The sequence below is a fragment of the Mus caroli genome, chromosome 10 (genome assembly GCF_900094665.2).
Source record: "Mus caroli chromosome 10, CAROLI_EIJ_v1.1, whole genome shotgun sequence".
NCBI classification, from domain to species: Eukaryota; Metazoa; Chordata; class Mammalia; order Rodentia; family Muridae; genus Mus; species Mus caroli.
In genome coordinates, this window is record NC_034579.1 from 48,805,045 (window position 1) to 48,827,021 (window position 21,977).

At 39.7% G+C, this 21,977-nt stretch overlaps 1 protein-coding gene across 2 annotated transcripts in view; it reads right to left on the reverse strand.

The window, feature by feature from the left end:
* Man1a1 (mannosidase alpha class 1A member 1) overlaps positions 1-21,977 on the reverse strand; it is a 173,176-nt gene that overhangs the window by 117,621 nt on the left and 33,578 nt on the right. For both annotated transcript variants that reach the window (XM_021173671.2, XM_021173672.2), the window contains exons 3-4: positions 10,615-10,711; positions 5,636-5,751 (exon numbers count right to left, since the gene is read on the reverse strand). In XM_021173671.2, coding sequence (XP_021029330.1) covers positions 5,636-5,751; positions 10,615-10,711 — 213 coding nt within the window. The remainder of the gene's footprint in view (positions 1-5,635; positions 5,752-10,614; positions 10,712-21,977) is intronic.

Here is a 21,977-nt window from a genome sequence, read left to right on the forward strand (position 1 = left end):
AATGAAGAAAAAGGTCACTTCTTTCATGCTTCATGGCATGGAACGGTGGGGCAGGTAGTTAAATTGTCATTCAGTCATGTGAGAAAGAAGACATGGGGCTGAAGTGGACTCACAGTCATCCCAGAGGACTGCACAGCTTGTTTGGCTTACATATTTAAATGAACATGTTTATAGTATATCTTTAAGTAAAACAAAACAAAACCATAAGCAAACAAACAAATGCAAAACACCAGAAAAAAAATCACCTTTCTGCCAACACCTTTATCACGTAAAATGTACTGGATTTATTACATATCGTGCACAGCCCTGGCAATTTGCCGAACTTCTCAGCATCAGTGTTAGTGTAGAGCAAGATAACCTACTGCATTCTTGTCTTTCCCAAAGAAAGCCCCACCTCGCCCAGCAAGTACTACTTCCCTGCAGTGCACAAAGCCGGTGTAAGAACACAGTTCATCGAGCTTTTGTGTTCAGAGACATTGTACGAGGAATTGCTACCCAGAGAAAATGTCTACCTCTATAAAAGTTGCTACTAAAGATAATTTTTAGTGCTTTCTAATTAATACAGTATGTTTCCCAAGTGCTATGGAGAAGTTCAAAATTGAATTGAACTAGCACTCACTCAGAAACATGTTCCCGTTCCAGTAGCCACCACAAACATGTTTGAAAACAGGTTCATGTTGTGTAGATTCCTGTTCTTGCACACTAACTGTGTAAAAATGACCAATTGCACAGGTGCCAATGCAGTCTGTGAGCAGGGTTCCCAGCTCAGGCGTCCACATACAGTCAGGAAGTAGGCTGAGCCGGGCATCTTCTCTGTTTCACTAGCACTGATTGAATTCTTACTAAATGATAAACACTGGAATATGAACAGAATAAGCACTGGAATATGAAGATTACATGTCTAAGTCAGATTCTTAGGACCTGTGTATTTCTCAATTTTTTGTATTTCCTCACCATGAAAAAAAACAGGGCAAATGAAGTAGTCACATCTTGTTTATTATATCTCCTGTTTGCTTTGCAGCCTTGGGAAGATTAATTAACTATGTATATCTATAAAAGCAAAACAAACAAACAACAACAACAAAAATCTGCCCTCCTGAAGAGATTGAAATAACCTATGCAAAACACCAACCAGCATCAATCAATCAATCAATCAATCATCAGGTGTTAACCAGGTACAGCCCCTCTGGCCTGTCTGCCTTTCTAAATGTCTTCCTAAGGTAACCAAGTTGAACGGAAGATGTCCATTTTTCCAGTTAGAGAAGCTCCTGAAGTGTAAGTCCTTAGAAAGAGCTTGGCACATAATTAGCATATGAATGAATGGATGAGAATAAATGACAGCCTAGATTCTTTCATCCTGGGCTTACACTGAATTGAAATCAAGAAGCTCATCAGAGTCTATTCTAATAGTGTTCAGTCCCACCTGTATGCCTCTTCGATACCTAGGCTGAACACAGCTCCACCAAAGAAGCCCAGGCTCTTACTCCCTAAGTCATATGAACCCAATGATTTATTTAAAACCAGTCCTAAAAGATGCTTCAATTTTGCGTTACCAAGTGAATCAACTTGCTATGCTTTAGTGAATGGCAGTATGAACCCATTGAAAAGCATTTGGTAAAGTAAATTTTAAGTGCTATAAACTGAGTATTTTGCATGGACACACATTTATTCTCAACTTTAGGACTTATCTACACTTAGAGATGCTAGGATTAAACCCCAGCAATCGTGTTTCTGTCTCAGCTCTATTTCTTCTTCCTGTGCAGTCACACTGGATGCATTTATATGCATTAACTTAAAAACAAACCCAACAAAACAAGAAACTCTTGGACTTCCAGTTAAAATGTATTATAAGGAAGAGGTGTTAGCTTCAATGCAGGCCATGTTGTGTCCTCGAGGCTAGACTATTACATGTTATCTCTAAAAATGAAATGCTGTTTTTTCTATTTCAGGTAAAGCTTACTTTCTTCTCCCCTCCCATGAATGCAAAATTAAATTAAATTCTCAAAGTTTTCTGAAGGAAAAAAAATCAAGTGGTTTTTGAAGCAATCACTTGAAGCTCTCACGTGTGGCTTATAAAAGTAATGAGAAATCTTTGTGCTAAAGACCCATATCATTCAGTGACAAGAAGAAAAAATAATTCATATGCCTTCCCTGAGCTTAGGTGTTACCCTTTTTTAACAAGAGAAGCTCTAACTCTGTATTATTGATACATGTGTTAAAACAAAACAAAAATGTCTTATATAGACCAAGTTGGCTTGAACTCTTTATGTAGCTGAAGCTGGCCTGGAACTTCTGATCCCCCTGCCTCTACCTCCTGAGTGCTAGGATTAGCAGACATGTGCCACTGCATTCATTTGTATATGGTGCTGGGGATTTAGCCTAGATTTTGTGCATGCTAAGCAAGCACGTTACCAACTGAGCTACACTTTCACCTGATAGCATGTTTTTTAATGGGGAAATATGGTAATTTTGATGAAGAGGCTCAGTAATTGTTTCAAGTCACTTCATGCTGTGAATAGTATAAGGCTGAGGAGATGGTCAGTGGGTAAAGCATTTGCTTTGCAAGCATAAGGACCTGAGTTCAAATGGCAAGCACCATACAAGAAGCTGGGCAGAGATGCATATACCTACTACCAGAATACTTTGTATGTGTGGGCAGGTGGGCTGGGGTGGGGGCAGGATCCCAGTAGTTTGCTGGTCAGGTAGCATAGCCAAAATGGTAAACCTCCAGTTCAATGAGAGTTCTTGTCTCAAGGAAATGAGGTGGAATGTGATAGAGGAAGACACCCAGTGTCCTGATACAACTTCTCTTGTGTGAATCCCCAAACATACACAATACCTACTACTACTACTACTACACACACACACACACACACACACACACACACACACACACACACACAAGTGGCACGGGGGAAAGATAGATAGATAGATAGATAGATAGATAGATAGATTGACAAAATAATAAACAGAAATTCGAGACACATGGCTACAATTTGTAGAAGAATGTTTGTAAATCATAGCCAGATTATCAATAGCTGTTTATACCAAGGCACTAAAACATATGTTTTTAGTTTAAAATTTAAACCTTTAAAAAATCAATCTCTTAACAGACATTTAGTGATAGCTTGCTCCTTTACAAAGGAGGTGAAGTGACACAGTTTCTTGGCTTCTACATAAGTTTATATTCACTATTTAGATTCATTTTGCTTCTCAGGGGTTCCTGTAGCCCTCAAAAATTCTATTTTCACCTAATTAGTGGCCCAAGGCCACCATTCAAACTTCTACTACAGTGATGTTTAACTATTACCGTGAGAGGTCTCTGCATTTAGTTTTGAAAAATAAAATAGTTCCCACACTCCAAGTCTCTTCATTCCTTACATTCAGAGGAAAGAACTGCTGTAGGATTAGGAGAGGTTTGGGACAACACAGCATGTATCAGACAGACCAACACAAGAATCAGAAAATGGGCCTGGGATTACTCATAGGTCTAGCACTATTAAAGTTTCTAGGTGTAGAAGATATATTGCCATAGTTGAAAGATGAGTGTGTGGGGTAGGTAGCTGGAGTCATTCCTAACAATAAGCATTGCTCAGACAATGCTCAGTGCAATGAACAAGCACATGCAAGACCCTGGATTTGATAGCTAGCACCACAAAAGCAATCAAGCAAGCAAGCAAGCAAGGAAACAAAGACCAAGTATTACTAAAGGAATAATCATAAAAAGGGAACATTTTATACTCTAATTTTTCATTTTTTATTTCCATTTATATGAGCAGACTACCACATAACGCCCCCTATCATAACTCTGTACATTTGCACCACCAGCTCTTTATGCTCACTTTTTCTCAACATTTAAATAATAACATGGGGCTGGAGAGTAGCTCAGCATTTAAGAGCACTGGTTCTTGCAAAGGATCAAGGATTGTTCCTCATACCCATATAATATGTCACAACCATCTATACCTCTAGTTCCAAGGGACCCAACTGCCTGTTTTGACCATCTCTGGGCACCAGGCATGCACATGGATGCACATATATGCATGTAAGTAAAACATTCATATATGTTAAAATAAATAAATCTAAAAAATTAAAAAACCTTGTCTTATTGGTCTCCAAAATTCTGAAGTATTGGGATATTATCTCTCTGGTATTCTACAATCAGTTCCCAGAAAGATTAGGTAGGCATAAACTTTCTGTCCATAAAGCCTTCTAAATATAGCATGCATAGCATCTAATCAAAGAAGGAAGAATGAAATATTAAAAGTTGCAATTTATAAATCTTTTAAATTCAGAGTGATGGATAAAGACACATTTTTACTAATCTTTAATGCTCTAGCTAACGCTGATGTCCAGTTTCCATGGGAACAAAGGAGTGACAAAGCAGCAGGGTGGGAAGCAGTCCTCTCTTCCTCCATCCCACTTCAACATGTACTATGCTTCTTGTAGGGATTCACAGATACTAGTCCTTGGCTGTGGAGAGTCACAGATACAAGTGAACACTTCCTAGCTAGACAAGAGGCTTGCAAAGATTTCTGCAAAGTAATCTCAACTTTAAAATAATATCAACAATACAGCCATAAGTTAAGGACTTTTAAAAAGTCAGGGCTGACGTCCTTCCTTTTCCCTAGATCAAGTTCCTTGCCAACATCCTTATGAGGGAAAACAGTGGCTGACCAGTCAGATCCAAGGAGACACAGTCCTTTCTAGCCAAGGGTCATCAAACACTTGAGCCATCTCCCTTTATTATCGTGTTCCCTCAGAGTACATTAGGTCTCAGGATATTTGCCAAGAAGGTACATATACAAAGAAATTGAAAACTGTTATTTATGCACACACATCTAGATGTTAGTGGTTTGAACAGTGTTTAAAGCCCGAGTTAAGTGACAGTGGCTGCTGATGCCTTGTACCATGTCAGGATTAAGCACTGGGCACACAGCCCAGTGACAGTCATGACTCCAGCATACAGCCAGCCATATGCTCTGGAGAAAACCTTAGAGGCTTCAATATCCACCTCACAGGGTTTCTACAGTATTTTGAACAAGAGGATTTGAGAATGTAGACAACTTTAAATATTTATTTCTTTTGATGTGATTTACCCTTAATTTAGCAAAAAGGATATATGCTGTGCACAATAACTGAACAAGCATAGAGCTTAAGAGTGTTTGTTCTCTGTAGAGGTTCATCATTCAAAGCTGTAGAGAGCACTTAGTAAAGTGCTTGCTTTTCAAGCAGGAGAACCTGAGTTTGACCCCCAGAACCCAAGTCAAAAAGCTGGGTGTGGTGGCCTTTATGTGTAATCCCCGTGTGCAGAGCCAGGAACAGGCAGATCCTTGGGTTTACTGGCTAGCTAGCCTAAGGTGGCAAGTTCTAGGCAGTAAGAGACCCTGCCTCAAAAACTATAGGAAGAAAAAGAAAAGTGAGCCAGCCTGGATGAATTATAGCCAATGACCACTACCCTCTATTTCCCTTATGTACACATACTCCTGTAAACAGATCAACATGCACACACATACACATTTAAAAAGTTGAATTTGTTTCTATTAGCATAGATTAGAACAAACAATGAGTCTCCTATATGAATATGGTAGAGATAGGCTAAAACCTAATGACTCATTGAGAAGCTTGAACTTACCACATTAAAATCTAAATATTTTTTAATCCATGATTTAGCTTCTTGAAATTCAGTCTTCATACCCATAATGAAAAGGGTATCCAGGGCATCTACTATTGTAGCTCCTTTGATGTTGCCTGAAAAATACCAAAGATATCATTTCAATATATATGTATACACATACATATGTCCATATGTATATGAAAATGTCTACAAAATATGTGACCATACCTAGAAAAAACTGAGCATAATCCTCAATTTATTAATGAACAGTAATACTGAATAGAGTATTATTTTCTTCCAAAAAATAAAATATAAAAATACACCACATCAAACCATTTTTTTTCTCACAGGTTACAGGCTATGAACACTCATCTTTAACATTTGCTCCAAGTTGTACAAACTAAACCTCTTGGAAACTTCATTTGTGATTGCATTCTCCAACAAGAAAAGAAAGAATAAGCCTGAAGCAAAGGGGCAGTTGTCATTAATTTTTGTGTAGCTGCGCTGGAGTGTGCCTATGTGAAGTTTGCTAAATGTAGAATTATCACCATGCCTGGCTCTTTTTTTAAATCATTGCAGTAGTCGCCCTTTATCTGCAGGCAATATGTTCCCAGAACCCTGGGAGATGCCTGCAGCAGCAGATAGCACTGAACCTCATATATACCATCATTTTTCTGAAGCATAAATACATTTAATGCCTTTCCCGTCTCAACACTTAAGCACTGCGGCCATAACTTTTGCAGTTTGATGTGGGACTACAAAACCAATGCAGATTTCCTTTTCCTTCTTTCCAGTTCCATGGACAGAAAATTCATTTGACTGTAGCTCTGAACGACCTTAGCTTATGATTCTCCCCTGCCTCTTTTTCCATGTTAAGTTGAATATCAAGTACTTTCACTGTTAAAGGAAATATTTCTGGCTCCTCTTTGGCACTCCCAAAGTCTCAGCATGGTCCTCTTGCACTTTCAAACCATTAGTGAAATAAGAATGACTCGGATACAAGAAATGAAACACCAAGAGATATGGGAGCAAAATGGGTACCAAATGACTGACAAGGTAGGTAACACATTGTGTGGATGCTGGGATGAGTCACATCCAGGGCAAGACAGGGCAGGAAGTGACCATAATCTCAGGTTATTACTCAGGATTATGTACTGTTTAATGCATAAGGGTTATTTTCAGACTCTTCGTCAATATCTTTTTAGACTGTAGTTGGCCACAGGTGACTAAAATCCAGAAAAACAAAAGCATGGGTAAGTAGGAGGAGCTCTGTATTTTGACACGAAATCCCCACTGTGTATGAGAGTATGAGTCATCCCCACTCCCTTCTCTTGCTTAGTCAGGCCCAGGTTCTGTTTATTCCCTCTGAGCTCTCACTGCATGGAGATTCTATACCTCTCAGGCTCGTATCCCTCTCTGCCATCCTTTAGTCGACACATCTCCTTAGAAGAGAGATATTATGGGTTGTTTATTCCACACTATGCCCCTGTATGACAGTAGTAGTGTATTCAGTGCCTGGCTACTGCATTTAGTCAGTGCAGATCCATAAACAGAAATGGAACACACTTCAGTGCACATACTGTTCAACTAATAAGTGGAGAAATTATCTTTAGGAAGCTAGAAGTAATGGAACATTAAAATATTCTACTTTCTAAATCAGAGTAAATTTAAATCTTACATAATGATAAGGACATGAAAGGCAGAAAAGTTTTAGTGTCGTTGTTTATTCCCATCCAGTGTTCTAAAAAATTACAGGGTTTATTTTTGAGACGAAACTATGGAGTCAAGAGAAACACTAGAGGGAATGTTTCCAGGTCACATCAGGAAACACGATAGCAGTTTCATGTGCTCATTGATCTCTAATACCTCAGCCACTAGAAGCTTCTTTGTTATACTTAATATAACTGATCAGACATAAACGGTTCCCTTTGAGGAGCAATTCTGTCAAGACGCTAGCTCGGCTTTCTTCTTTAAGTGCCACTGAGAAGCTCCTCGGGTCACGTCTCATGTTTGTTAGCATCATGTTAGCCTAAGGGAGGAGCCCGGTTTCCTTTCCCTGGCAAATAGGTGAGAGTTTCAAGTAACTGGAAAGAAACAGCCAGCAGACAGCGGCATTGGTGCTGAAGGCCTCCCCAGATGCTAATGCCTGGCAGAGAGGAGGCTCACAGAGCAGACTGTCCCCCCTTCTGATAGCCTGCTTTTAGGGACCAAATCTGAATAAGCCACTGAAGAAAAAAAATACATAAATAAAATAACCACCAGCAACAACCAGGGTGAAGGCAGACAAACTGTTCCTTTCTTCTGTGGTCTGCTGAAAGCATACACAGGTTGACATACTCCTTACAGACAAAGACTTTGGTTCAGATGTGTCTAAAGAAGCCAATGAAACGTTTTCCTCACCTTCAAAACCAAGACGTTTTAATTTTTGCACTAAGTCCCAAGTGTTGATTTTATTATACAAGAAAAATCCCCTGGAGCCTATTCTAATTTGATACCATTTGATTATTAACAATTCACTCTGCTATATTAATATTTAAAGCCATTTTGGGGTAAAATATATGTATTTATATTGGTTATAAAAAGTGTTTTGTTTTGTTTTTTAACTAATAGATCCAGTAGAAACTGTAAAAACAAAAAGACTTGGTATGTTTTTAAAGTTTCATTATTGAAACCATTGATCTATTTAGCAGAGAACCAAGAAATCTACTCAATGATGATTACAGCAAACTAACATATAACTGAGTTGTCCGATCACCCTTCACAAAGACAAAAGTAAAAATGACATCACTTCTTAAAAATTATTTATTTATTTATTTTGTTTGTGCAGCTGTTTTGCCTTCACGTGTGTCTGTGAACCACATGTGCAGTGGCTGTGGAGGCCAGAAGGCGGCATCAGATCCATTGGAAGTTAGAGACAACTGTAATTCCCAGCCAGCTATGTAGGTTCTGGGAATCAAATCCAGGTCCTCTCCAAGAGCTAAGCCATCTATTCAGCCAAGATTCAGGTTTATTAAATGTTATAATAGTAAACATTATAATGATAATGACCTCTGATTTACCATGAGCTTTCAGTTTCTCTCTCAAACTTGCACCCATCCTCTTTCATGGAACCTAGTCACTGAGTACTGAGACACTACTCTACTTGTGTCTGAAGTCACTTCTGTGGCAGGCAGTGCCAGCTTAAGCTCTCTGTCTGTCTTGGAACTGAATCATCAGAATAGCCTCTTCCACTCACTCTTCCCTGGGACGCCCTTCTCCCTTCCCGAGACCCCAATGGCTCCTAGAACCCCATGTGTCCACTGAACCACCCCATGCTTTGACAATTCAGTTTACCCTCCCCACACACACACTGCACACACAGGTGGCTGCACTAGATAATCAACTCTTGCAAAGACTTGGATTATGTCCCTTAGCAGCAGTGTCAGAACCGGAGCTAAATTCATAAAAAGTCCTAAGGAGACAGAAAAGTGGGGTACCAGGACCAGGAATGTGCAGTCTAATGTCACTAACACTGAAGTCCGTATTTCTGAGGAACATCTTCTCCATGGTTTTTTTTTTTTTTTGGTACATAAAAATGAGATTAAATGACATGTTGCTGTGTGCCACTTTATGATATTTGTTCCGTAAGTGTGACCAGAAATTGTTGTTTGTTATAAGAACTGGTATCATTTAACATGTTGAGTTGTGATACAGAAGGGCATGCTGTTGAGGTCAACAGTCACAGAATACTTCTTTTCCAGATCCCCATTACTTACAGTTACAATTTTGAGAGCTAGAAAGCAAGCAAGCCCAGTAGGAGGGGCCCTGAGGAGGTCTTGGCTCAAGGGAATCCATCAACATTTCTGTTGGTTTCCTTCTTTCCACAGGAGGAACATTAGTAGTACTCACTGGACCAACCACAGAGTGTTGCTGTGAGGACCAAGCCAGTACAGCAAAGAGCAGATAAATGGAAGTTGAAACAGCTGGCCTAATCCACACGCCTTGTTTTCCACTGCACAAACAGCAAAAAAGCTACATCTCAAACTGAGTTACAGAAGGGGGTCACTAGAGCCCACTGCCCCAGCCAGCTTATTCATAATGAAACAGATTTATACAACAGGAACATACAAGAATTACCAGGGAACTGTTGGGTCCCTACTGGGGCAACTCCATTCCTAGAATTCAGCCCTGGACATCAGTTATATGGGTCTCTCTGACAACAGAGCTGGGGTTGTTTCTAAAAGATGCATTATATACAATTTTTCCATAGTGCCAGCAAGGGTTCAAGTTTCCTAGCAACATGGAGATCCTGCCAAATCACAGAACCTCGCAAGCTTTCTAACCATCAATAAGTTTAGGGAACTCAGAGAAAAAGATACTGTAAGTAAAAATCCAGGAGTGGTAGTTCACAACTAGGATCTCTAGGAAGGTGTGGTAATTTGAATGAGAATGAGCCCCATTTAGTCATATACTTGAATAAATGGACCACAGGTGGTGGAACTCGGTGGGAAGGATTATGAGGTTTGTCTCCTACTGGGGTGGGCTCTGAGGTTTCCTAACCCATGCCATTACTAGTTAGTCTTTCTCTGCCACCTATTTGTGGATAAGAATATAAGTTCTCAGCTACTACTCCAGTGTCATGCCTGCTTGCCTGCCTGATGCCATGCTCCCTACCATGATGGTGCTCCCTACCATGATGATGCTCCCTACCATGATGGTGCTCCCTACCATGATGATGCTCCCTACCATGATGGTGCTCCCTACCATGATGGTCATGGACTCACCTTCTAAAACTATTAGCCCCCATTATGTTCTTTATTCTATAAGTAACTCTTTACAGCAATAGAAAAGTAGGTATAGCAGAAGTTTTAAGTCAGGAAGAATGCCATGAGTTCAAGGACAGCCAGCTATGTGCTCAATTCTAAGCCAGCAAGGGCTATAGAATAAGACCTTGTCTCAAAAACCAAAAGCAAACCCAAACCAAACCAAACTCTTAAATTGAAGCACGTTGTACTCACCAAACAAACTGCTTGAATGGCCTTCTTTTGATATAGGTTTCAGTTCGTTCAAGCCCCACGCATAGCGTTTATAATTATTCCAAGCATGGGTCATCATCTGTGTGGAGATAAAAACGAGATTACAGTTTGAACTGGGATGTTTTCAATACAAGATACATCATATACTTTGGCTTTGAAGGTTACAGCATTAAAACTCAATGCTTAGTCTGAAAGGCTGACCATTAATCAAGAGGATGATGGTATAAATTAGGGTAGATATGAACAGAACATATGCATTACATCTTTATCCTTACAAATACAAATTTTCCTTTTTGGAATCCATTTAATCATATATATATATATGTATATATATATCTTTAAAAGTCAGTCCTCGACAACAGAAATGTTATATTACAACGATGAGTCATTCCTATATCTATTCCACTTTCATAAAAGATTAGATCTGGAAACTATAAATTCATATTTTTGTACGAGGTCCTTCCTATTTTGTTTACACAGACAAATATTCAAGGCTATCACCCTAAATTTGTCAGTGTTTTTTGACCAAGAAATATGAAAAAGTACTTTGAAATAGGTACAGGAGAAGAATCTGAAAATCTACAGTTATTTCATTAGTTTGAAAACCTTTCATGTATTATGATCCATCTTTACTAAAATATATATATTTGTATACACACATGTTAACTGGAGATAGATCCTATCTATTTGCAAATTAAAGACCAATAAAGACATTTTAAAAATATAACCAGCAACCAGCTGTCCCATAAGTTGATTGAATAAAACATCTTATGACTCAAAGACTATGTGTAACAACTACTATTCTAAGGGCTGAGAATTGGACCCCGGGCTTTGCACGTAAGAGACAGGCACTCCTTCACCCATCCAATTTTCTGGATCCCTTACTTTTTATTTTGAGACAGGATCTCATTAAGTTGGACTGAACTTGAACTCACCACATAGCCCAGGCTGGGCTCACAGTCCTCTCCAATCAGCCTCCTAAATTGGTAGGATTAGAGTCCTATGCTACCAGGCCTGCATTATAATTATTTTTATACAGTTTTGAAAGAGCTAAGGACCCCTTAATTATCAAAAGCCTACTCATGCCATTATCTTTTTTTTTAATTTTTAATATTTTTTATTACATATTTTCCTCAATGACATTTCCAATGCAATCCCAAAAGTTCCCCATACCCCCCCCCCCACTTCCCTACCCACCCATTCCCATTCTTTTGGCCCTGGCATTCCCCTATATTGGGGCATATAAAGTTTGCAAGTCCAATGGGCCTCTCTTTCCAGTGATGGCTGACTAGGCCATCTTTCCATACATATGCAGCTAGAGACAAGAGCTCCGGGGTACTGGTTAGTTCATCATGTTGTTCCAACTATAGGGTTGCAGNTCCCTTTAGCTCCTTGGGTACTTTCTCTAGCTNCTCCATTGGGNGCCCTGTGATNCATNCAATAGCTGACTGTGAGCATCCACTTCTGTGTTTGCTAGGCCCTGGCATAGTCTCACAAGAGACAGCTATATTTGGGTCCTTTCAGCAAAATCTTGCTAGTGTATGCAATGGTGTCAGCGTTTGGAAGCTCATCTTATAGTAAGAGTCATCAATATATGGACAGGATATGAAAATGACCCCATCTGGTTCCAAATTTTATAAGATTGTTTAAAAATATCACACTCAGGGCTAGAAATACAGCTTATCAGTTAAGAGTACTAATTACTCTTGCAGAGAACCCAGGCTCAGCTCCCAGCAGTAACATAGTAGGTCACAACTATCCACAACTCCATTTCCAGGGGACCTGACAGACATACATATATTAACAGAAAGCACACACATAGGATAAAATGAAATGAAATGAAATAAATCTAAACATGCTTTTATACAATAACTACTAAAACTATAGGTAACATTCAAGGGCCAGCTATGAAAAGTCTTCAGTACGGTCAACCTGAGTCAAAACAGAGTCTAATCTTGTCTGTGAACACAGTAACAAGTACCTTCATTTACCTGTCTTCTGCTTTATTTTTCCACTCTTACCATGTTAATGTACTAGAAACAACTACGAAGAACCTCTATGTCCTTCTGGAAATACTAGGTAAAATGTTTCCCTTCAGCACAGTGCCCCATTTTTGCCAGAACCCTTTAAAACATATCCTCAAACCATATTGGTTTGATAGATAAGGAGACTGACGCGCAGAACTTAAAACCAAAATAAAACTTGACTTGAGTCATGACATTACAGTCAAGGATCCAGCAAGTATATGCACACTGGCCTGGCTCCAAAGCCTGAGGGCAGGAGGAACCAGCATACTTCATCACTTCCCTCTAAAGTGCCTGTAACAGAATACTCCTTTCAAGTAGCAGCCTGGATCTTCCAGCAATTAGGAACTGTGTATAGGGTAATGTTTTCAAGGCTTTCCCTGTAGAGATTAACTTCATAGGCAAGTGCAAAGGACTTGAGGTCAGGTGACTGGACTTCTGCCCAGGATGCCAACTGACGCACAAATGAGTTGGCTTCTGAGAAACTGCCGCTTGCTGCTTATCTAAAATATCAATGTCACAACTTCTCATATGGCTCATGGCTGGCTTCAAGAAGCATGGCTTGTGGTTTTGCACCTAGCACACTGCCTGACAAATGATATGCAGTCGTGTGTTCATAAATGTTAAACCTATGTCAAAAGTCATCTGTGCGCATATCACAGAAACTAGAAACCAACAGGCTTCAGAAAGAACAGGTACAGGAAATCCACAAGACACCTTGAGATGGTATCTCAGTTTTATTTCTTTAGTTATCCACCCTCCATCAAATGTATTTTTTTTTTGCTAAACTCTTCATTTTATGAATTTCCAAATATATTTTAAAACTTCAGGAGCTTTGGAATATATTCATAAAAACAAATGAAAAAGGTTAAAGTTATTAATTGCTTCAATTATAACTGAATGATAACTAGTACTATCAATGGCTTAAAAATAGCATATAGCTTTTGCACAGAAAAACATGCTGCCTTGTTTAAAATTATAAAATCCAGCCATAGTGATACATGGTGAATTCCAGTACTTGGGGGCACAGGTAGGAGGATTGGAAGTTCAAAGCCATGATCAGTTACATAAAATTGAAGCCTGTTGGCTATATAAGATATTGCCTTGACCCAAGCAACCGGACAGTGGAGGGTTCTGTAAAAGAATGCGCAGGGTGGAAAATAGGTCAGGTTAGTTAATGAGTATGTAACATTTTGTGCTTTATTTTGTATATACATTGGTCTTATACTTTACCTGGATTGCCTTCATGTTCACAGCAACTGGACACCATGGGGAATCTTTGGAATGTCATAAAAACCAAAGGTATATAGCAATTAAACCATGTGCCTAAGAAAATGGAGCTAACCACTAGCATTTGAGCCAGTTTAAGTACTAGGGCTCATTCTGCACTCAGAAGATCAAGTCTACCGGGAGAGACATTTTCATAGATACTTATAAATTAGAATACAAGGTCACCTGTTGCTGTGATAAATGATTGTAATGTGCAATGGAGCTAGAGAAAGTTAAGCCAGATGCTGGGGAGTTGGTAGGGCAGACAGACACGACTCCTTAGGAAACACTTCCGAGAAACAAGGACTGAATGATTCCTGTGGCCTTTTCTAATCAGCTTGTCTCTTTCCCTCAGCTGTCAGGTAGCAATCAATTCTCACTATCCTCTCTGGGAATGTATACACTTTTCTTATAAGAAGGAAAACCATTTAGAAATAATTGTCTAAATAATATCTCCTATGGACTTAAGCATAATGTCTGGGAGTGCAGTCCCTTGAAGTATTAAAAAACGGTCTCTGCTGTGGCACATGCCTTTAATGCCAGCACTTGGGAGGTAGAGATAGGTGGATCTCTGTGAGTTAGAGGCCAGCCTTGTCTACACAATGAGTTCCAGGATAGCCAGAACTATGTAGAAAGACCTTCTCGTAAAACAAACAAACAAACAAACAAAAAACAAACAAAAAACAAACAAAAAAGAGATATTGCCTTAAATCATTTATACAATAGCATATAATTCCCATAAGTTCTATCTATCTATCTATCTATCTATCTATCTATCTATCTATCTATCTACCAATGTATCTATTAGCTTTTGTTATTTGTTTTCCAAGGGAAGATATGATGTTAATTGCTTAGCTGGTGACATTTCATAAATTCCTGCATGTTTCCCAGCATGATTTTCTCATCTCTTGAGATTTCTATGAGTTAAAGTTAGAAAAGAAGAAGATAATAATGCAATTGAATGCCCCGAATGGACCAGCATGAGTGCCTTCTGTTGTGTTCTATAAAGTGAAGGGAAACAACCATATTGTTGAAGGGCTCCAGGGTTGATCAACTGAGTTTGAGATAATCTGCCATAGTATAGCAAGATATAAGATATATTCATCCCCTGCTCCAATATATGTATGTATGTGTACACACACACACACACACACACACACACACACACACATAATGTGGCAGGGTATGAATGAATATCATTATCATGTTACTGGATTCCCAAGTCATACACAAAAATAAATTTGTTATTTTAGTTTTATGACTTATAGAGATATATAAAAACACAAAAATGCTTGCCATTCTATAGTCTTGCCTCACACAGCTGTGGGACCACAGGGACAAAGACATTCAACCTCACCAGACAAAGTGTTATTGTATGTATACACACTGACAAGACATGAAGGTCACTTCTAAAATTTAACTGTCATCAGAGAAGCCAATGAATAGGATTGATCCTACCCTCTTCACTGACCTTTTATTTTGCTTTGTAGAGTTTTATATATTTAATTAGGGTTCTATAGTTTGGCATTCTAAGAAGTCGGATTAAAATTTGGCTAAACCAGAGGTTGATTGGGACTTCAAACACAGTGCTGAAACCCTTGCAAGTAAAGAGGACAGAAGGCAAATGAGACTTGCATTTGCATTGGTGTAGAGAGCAGAGCTAGCACAGTGTATAGATGGAAACAAAGGAAGGACACAAATGTTGCAATAGCCATCCATTCTCCTGACCCAGAAAGGATGGAACTGACGCATAACATATGCTAAAAAGCACTTACTTCTCCTTGACTCTGTGCTCATGGAAAAGGATTTCTCAATTTGTATTATTCTTTTTCAGTTGGCATCAGGGCTGAGTAATTAGGCAATGTCATTTATTGAGTGTCTGTTACTCCATGAATAATAAGATGCTAAAGGACTCAAAGGGAAGCAGACAAGCCTATCTCTCCTATAATCTAACAGATAATGTGTGGAAGCTTAAGAGTCCCATACACATCCTCAATGGAAGTTTATAAGTACAGAACAATAGGACACTAAAGAGATGACATAGATAGCTCTATGGTGGCACTTAATAATTTGTTTTAAAGGCTGTGTCTTTCCAAGGACGCTGGAAAGACATTATTTTCCCAGGGCAATAGGTAGATTTCATAGCTGTGTTTTTGTTAGTGGAACTATCTTAGCAAATAATTCTGCTATTTATATAATCTTAAGATTTTCATGATAGGCATATTAAAAGTATCCTTTCAAAAACTTCTCCATTTTTGCCAGCCAGCACTGTTCCTCTGCAACGCTTGTGATTTCAGTTCCACTTACAGTCTGTTCCATTCTGTACATTGGTTTTGGTTGTTTGCTTTGAGGCAGGGTCTAATTATTGTCTTAGCTGATTTAAAACTTGCGATATAGACCAGGCTGGCCTCTAACTCAGAAAGATGTCTGTTTCTGGTATGTGCTATCACACCTGGCATCCCTTTGGAAATTTTGGTTTGATCCTGGCACACCAAGAGATACAGGGTCTGGTGCTTGATCTAAAGACACAAAACTGTGGGGGAAGCCACAAGGTTCTGAAGTGACTTCCTCTTGTAAGTCACTCATTGCTCAAGGGTGGGGCCAGGCTGAGCCAGCCACTTCTATCTGAGATAGTTATTTGGGGGGAGACATTCTGAAAGAATCTGGAGGCCAGATACTGCTGTACAATCAGCAATGTACCAATACACAAAGAAAGGTCATAAAATGGGGTAACAAAGTCAGGGATAAAATGGAGGGTCTGGAGAGAAAGGAAGAGGAGGCTGAGAGACAGAAATAAGGTAAGCATTCTGTCCTATGTGTGGCGTCCTTGTGAGCAGAGCACTTACAGACTTACAAAGGATGCTGCTGATTCCTGAATATTGACAAAATATCTTCCTCTCTTCTTTGAGGTGTGGCATTTTCTTCCTTTCTTCCTTCCTTTCTTCCTTCCTTTCTTTCTTTCTTTCTTTCTTTCTTTCTTTTTTTTTTTTTTTGCCTAATGAGGCTATTTGTTTACTTCCCTTTGTGTTCTAACAAAAAAGCATGATCATATTTTCAGGAGTGATAAACAAGGGCAGGTCATAGGCATTTCACAAACCAGATTCTTATGCCATTTTTGACAACACTGATGTACTGAAGTGGGGCAATTAATCTCTCGGATTCCACTTTCTGCACCCTTCAGATGTGAATAAACAAAAGCAGAGCTTCACGGGTTGTGATGGTTGAATAAAATCACGAATGTAAAGAACACAGAACCCAACACACCATGAGCACTTGATGTATTCTAAGCATTATAGTCATCTGTATTTAAAAAGAGAAATATGTCTTTGTTCTTTCTAATCTCAAAGTTTCATAATTATTCAGAGTACACAGACATAATACACAGGCCAGGTAAATCTGTACTGTGCCTGAGAGTTGTCTATACATATATATGCATTTGAAAATGCACACAACAATTGGATATCCAAATGGCAGTAGAAGGAATGACAAAGACTGGGAATAGTCCTTTCTAGAGTAGGGCAATGTGGGACAGGAGGTGGGGAACCTCTAGAGACAGTCTTTAGTGTTTAGTCCCAACGATTTGTTTCCATGAAATCTTCATTGCTCCAGGTAAGCCTGTGGAGGGTGTGTGTTCTAAGAGATTTCTGGCTCCTGATGAAGGAGAAAGGTATGAATACAGGATTTATAAGGAAGCACAAGTACTTAGAAAGGGTGCCTGGAAAGAACAAGTCTCATAGCATGAGGTCATCCAGAGGCTCAGGGTTAGAGGTCATCATCGGGAAGAAGCAGGTTAAGTGAACTCCATGGGGAGAGGGGGTCTGAGGAAGGCCAGGTTTGGTGTTTGTGGTGAGGATGGGAATCTCTGAACTAGAAACCAGACCTCAGAACATCTCTTTAGTGCCACACAGCCTTACAAGTCAGAAACGGTGGTAGCTGTAATGTTTTGCCCCCCTGTGCTGCTTGCTGTTTTTTTTTCCTTTTTTCCTTCCTTAATTAATTAAATTTAGAAAGGTAGTATAAGGGTCTAAGGGGCTAAAATTGCTTGGTGTATTTAGAAAATAGTTAGATGTGTAAAAATTTCAGTTTCCTTCCAGTAGGCTCTTGAGCTAACGGGCAACAGCATTATCAAAAAATAAAGAGCAAGATTAAAGAATAAATTTGAAAAAGAAAAGAAAAGAACAGAAAAAAAAACCAGTAAGCAGCAGAGGGGACCAAAACATAATGCCACTCTTTCTGATTTGTAAGGCAGTGTGGCACTAAAGGGATGTTCTGAAGTCTGGTAATAGTCCTGTCCTTCTTGTTCTAGAAACTGCACAGGGCTGTGACTCAGATGCGGTCTAGGATAAGAGATCTATTGACTTATCTATTGTTACAGTTAACACGATGTGCCAGTGTGGGATGGTGGACGAGGTGGGCATGAACACTTTGGATATTTACACTCAGAGCCCTTGAAAACCAGATGATAACCACGGGTGTTTCATTTGTTTGTTTGTTGATATTGTTACTGAAGATAAGATCTCTCACTGGAATCTGGAGTTCACTGAGTTGGTGAGACTGACTGAACAGGGAGCCCCAGGAATCCTTTCGTCCCCACCTCCCCAGTGCTGGGATTATGAACGCACACCATCACATCGTATCTTTTAAAGTGAGCCTTTTGAAGACTGAACTTAAGTCCTCATGTTTGCACAGCAAGTCTTTATGAGCTGAGCTTTTTTTCACACCCCGTTTTAAATTATGCTGAGGCCGATTCTTTGAAAACAAAAACAAAACAAACAAACAAAAAAACCCACATAATTTAAAATCTTGCCAGTAGAAAACAAAACAAAACAAAACAAAACAAAATCAGGACTGTACTATCCCAAATTTTTCCAGAAACTACTTGCATTCCTTACAAAAATAATTTCCAGAATGTTCAGATACAACCTCAACAGAAAGTTATCTTTAAGGCATTGTGTCAACGTCTTCTCAGTCTTTGGTGAAAATGAGATGAGGAAAATGAAGAACAATCTCCAGGGCAGCTGGAGGGCATTAGTGCATAGCTGCCCTCGCTTTACTCACACCACAGAAAGGAATTTCTAGATAAGGAAGCAAGAGGCAGCAATCCAGCCAGCCCTCCTGTTTATCCTTTCCCCAATATCTCTTTGCCAAGGCTTATCAAGCAGAAGAGGCACCAGCAAGCAGGAGACTGGGTGCAGAGGCAGAGTCTTCACAGATAAACTCAGAGCAGGGCGGGATGTGCAGTGAGCCTTGGCCCTGTTCTCTAAGGGTGGAACCTTTTAGTTTTCTCATTCTTTAAAAAGAAAAAAAATGCAATCCTGGCTGCTTGTGGTGGTGCAAGTTTGAAATTAAAACACTCACAGGTTTGGACCAGACTGGTTACATAGAAAAAACTCTTGTCTGGAAAGAACAAAATGATGAAGAATCAATTACAATACAACAGTTGATGTTCTGCGGTATATGGTCTTGACTTTAGGAGGGGTCAAAGGAGAACTTTTTATGCTTTCTGCCCAATTTTGCTATGACTCTAAAACTGCTCTTTGATGTGGGGTGGTAATGAATCTCCTTGAGATCCGATGGTGTTCCCTGGACATGTTCCCCTTTAGTCACTTGGTGCCAGCTTCTCGCTCTGCTCCCTGGCTTCTAGAGCTGAGCAGAGATAAGAAAGAAAGGTCCAGGAAAGGCAAGCAGGCGTTTAGGAAGCTTGGAGCCAGGGTTGCCAGGACAAATGAAGGAGAAGTAAATTAATGGGACAGAAAAGAAAAGAGGCCAATGTCGCTTAGAGGTGACGGAATGCAGAATGTGGTATGACTCTGCACTCTGTGACTGCAGGCCTGGAGTCTATCATGGTTACAGCCAGAAGCACTTAGCACCCTCATTTAACAGGTACGAAGATGCTGCCGATGAGTCTTGAGGAAGCTCTCCACTGGAGAGGTCCACATGCCTGTCACCTTCTATAACTATCATGCTATACAGAGGAAACCCCTTCCTGGCCAGGGTAGTTTCCAATTTTACCCTGCATTAAATTAAAACACTTGTTCATATGCTGTGTTCAATTTCTCTTTGAAATTCTGAAATACATTAACTGTCTCTCCCATTCCCCAAGGCTACTAAAATCTTCTATTTTCAAGGTTCTATTTCCCAATAATATAACAATGGAGATTCAGCTTATTGAGTACCTGGAGACAGAGGTTTCCAGACTAAAGAAACACAGTAACTTCACACAACAAATTTCCACACATCACACTTTTCCCCCTATGAATTAGCAAAGTCCTTAAGATCTGGCATGTGTGCAGTACTGTGCAGACTTCTCGGCAATTCTCCTTGCTGTAGATGAGTAGCAGTTTCACAGTTTAGATAGCATTTAGGGTTTTAAACAGTCTGTTCTACAAATAAAACCTCCTGAGCCGTCATCACTGTGGATTTTAGAGTTGGAGAGCTGTAAAGGAGGAAGTGAATAAGCTTTGTCACACACCTACCACACTGAACTGAGAGGCACTTGACTGAATTTGGCACATAGACACCTCACCACACCCTGTGTATTCTTACTTCTTTTAGCCACAGTAGCTGAGGCTCCGCATGGCACAGAGGAAGACGAAGGCTATGAACCTCTGGAAAACCAGAGCTGCTGATCAATCTAGCTTCTCCCCAACACAGGAGGAGGCCCTATCTAGGGTCCAGGGAGCTATCACCATGATATTCCATATTATATCAGCTTGCAAGCTGTGGCTGGAGGAAAGAGCCTTGTATCTCAGCCCTCCCCTTCCTGATCTGAAGCTTTCAACTCTCAGGATGCAACCCGCCCCCCCCCCACACACACACCTTTCATTATAACACTTGGTTCAAGCTCCAAAGCAGAAACCTCTTGGCCTGGCCCTGTACTACTTAGACACACTAAAAGTCTGCAACATCAGCAGGCCTGGCAATGGATTTAAAGAAAAACAGGAATCCGTCTCCATGCCAAGCTGCTGACTGCCCACTGTGGTACAGTTCCTTTCCGCTATGGTATTTCCTGAGGTTTCTTACCGCCATCGGGGCAACATTACCTAGTTTGCTTTCATTTTTTTTTTCTACAGGACTCTATCTACTTCCTTTTCCTGTCGGCTATGGGCACAACTTGGATATTACCGCAGCCGCCTCTGCTCAGGTTGACTTGTGTGGGGAGGGGATAATCTTCGGATTTCCATATCCTGACTACTCTGCAGCCAACTTTAATATACCTTTTTTTAAGGCAGCAGGAGATATATAAGTAGTAGTGACTATTTAATATAACTGCATGAATCTTAATGGGTTACTGTGCCTTAACTCCCTTGGGAAACGAGAGTGGTTAGCAACTAGCAAAGGCAAGTTCTTTAGAAAAAGAATCTGATAAAGCCAGTTTGAAAACAATAAAGGAGAGAATCCTAGTAGTCACTATTTATGCAGGAAAGATTGCCTAGTGGCTTCTAAGAAATATCTCCACCTCTTAAGAAAAAGGCAATTTATAGAGTTCTAGAAAAAAAAAAGATCTAGGCACATTTAGGGGCCCTCTTTATAATAAATTTCTAATGCCATTTTATAAAATGTTTAAGACTTTGAGGCATTAGCAAAAAATAAATATACAAACAAGCAAGGTAAAACAATAGTAAGACAAAAGACACAAGAACAAAAAAGAAAAATGTTGAGCACTATACAAGTCAATTTTTTAAAAATATTCAAAGGATAGTAACTGATCACCTTCAGAGGTAGAGACGTCAGCAACTGTCTTGTTCGTGTGTGAATGTCTCGTAAACTCTTTTGGCGCCAAGCTCAGCTGCTGGATATAGTTTCTTCATATGACACACAATCTGAGGCTGTCACTCATGCTATTTCCTGTCCAAATACCCGCCTACAGGTTAATGACCTTGCTCTCATTATACAAAGGTTGCCACTTGAGTTTATGGGTTTACTCTTGGGGCTTTTGCTCTCTTTATCTAGTTGATTTTTAATTAACACTAAAAGCATGCTCATTAGTTTAGCCGAGCTCTGTAGTCGATGGAAGGCCAGGAAGGGGGTACATTTGTGGGCCAGGGTACC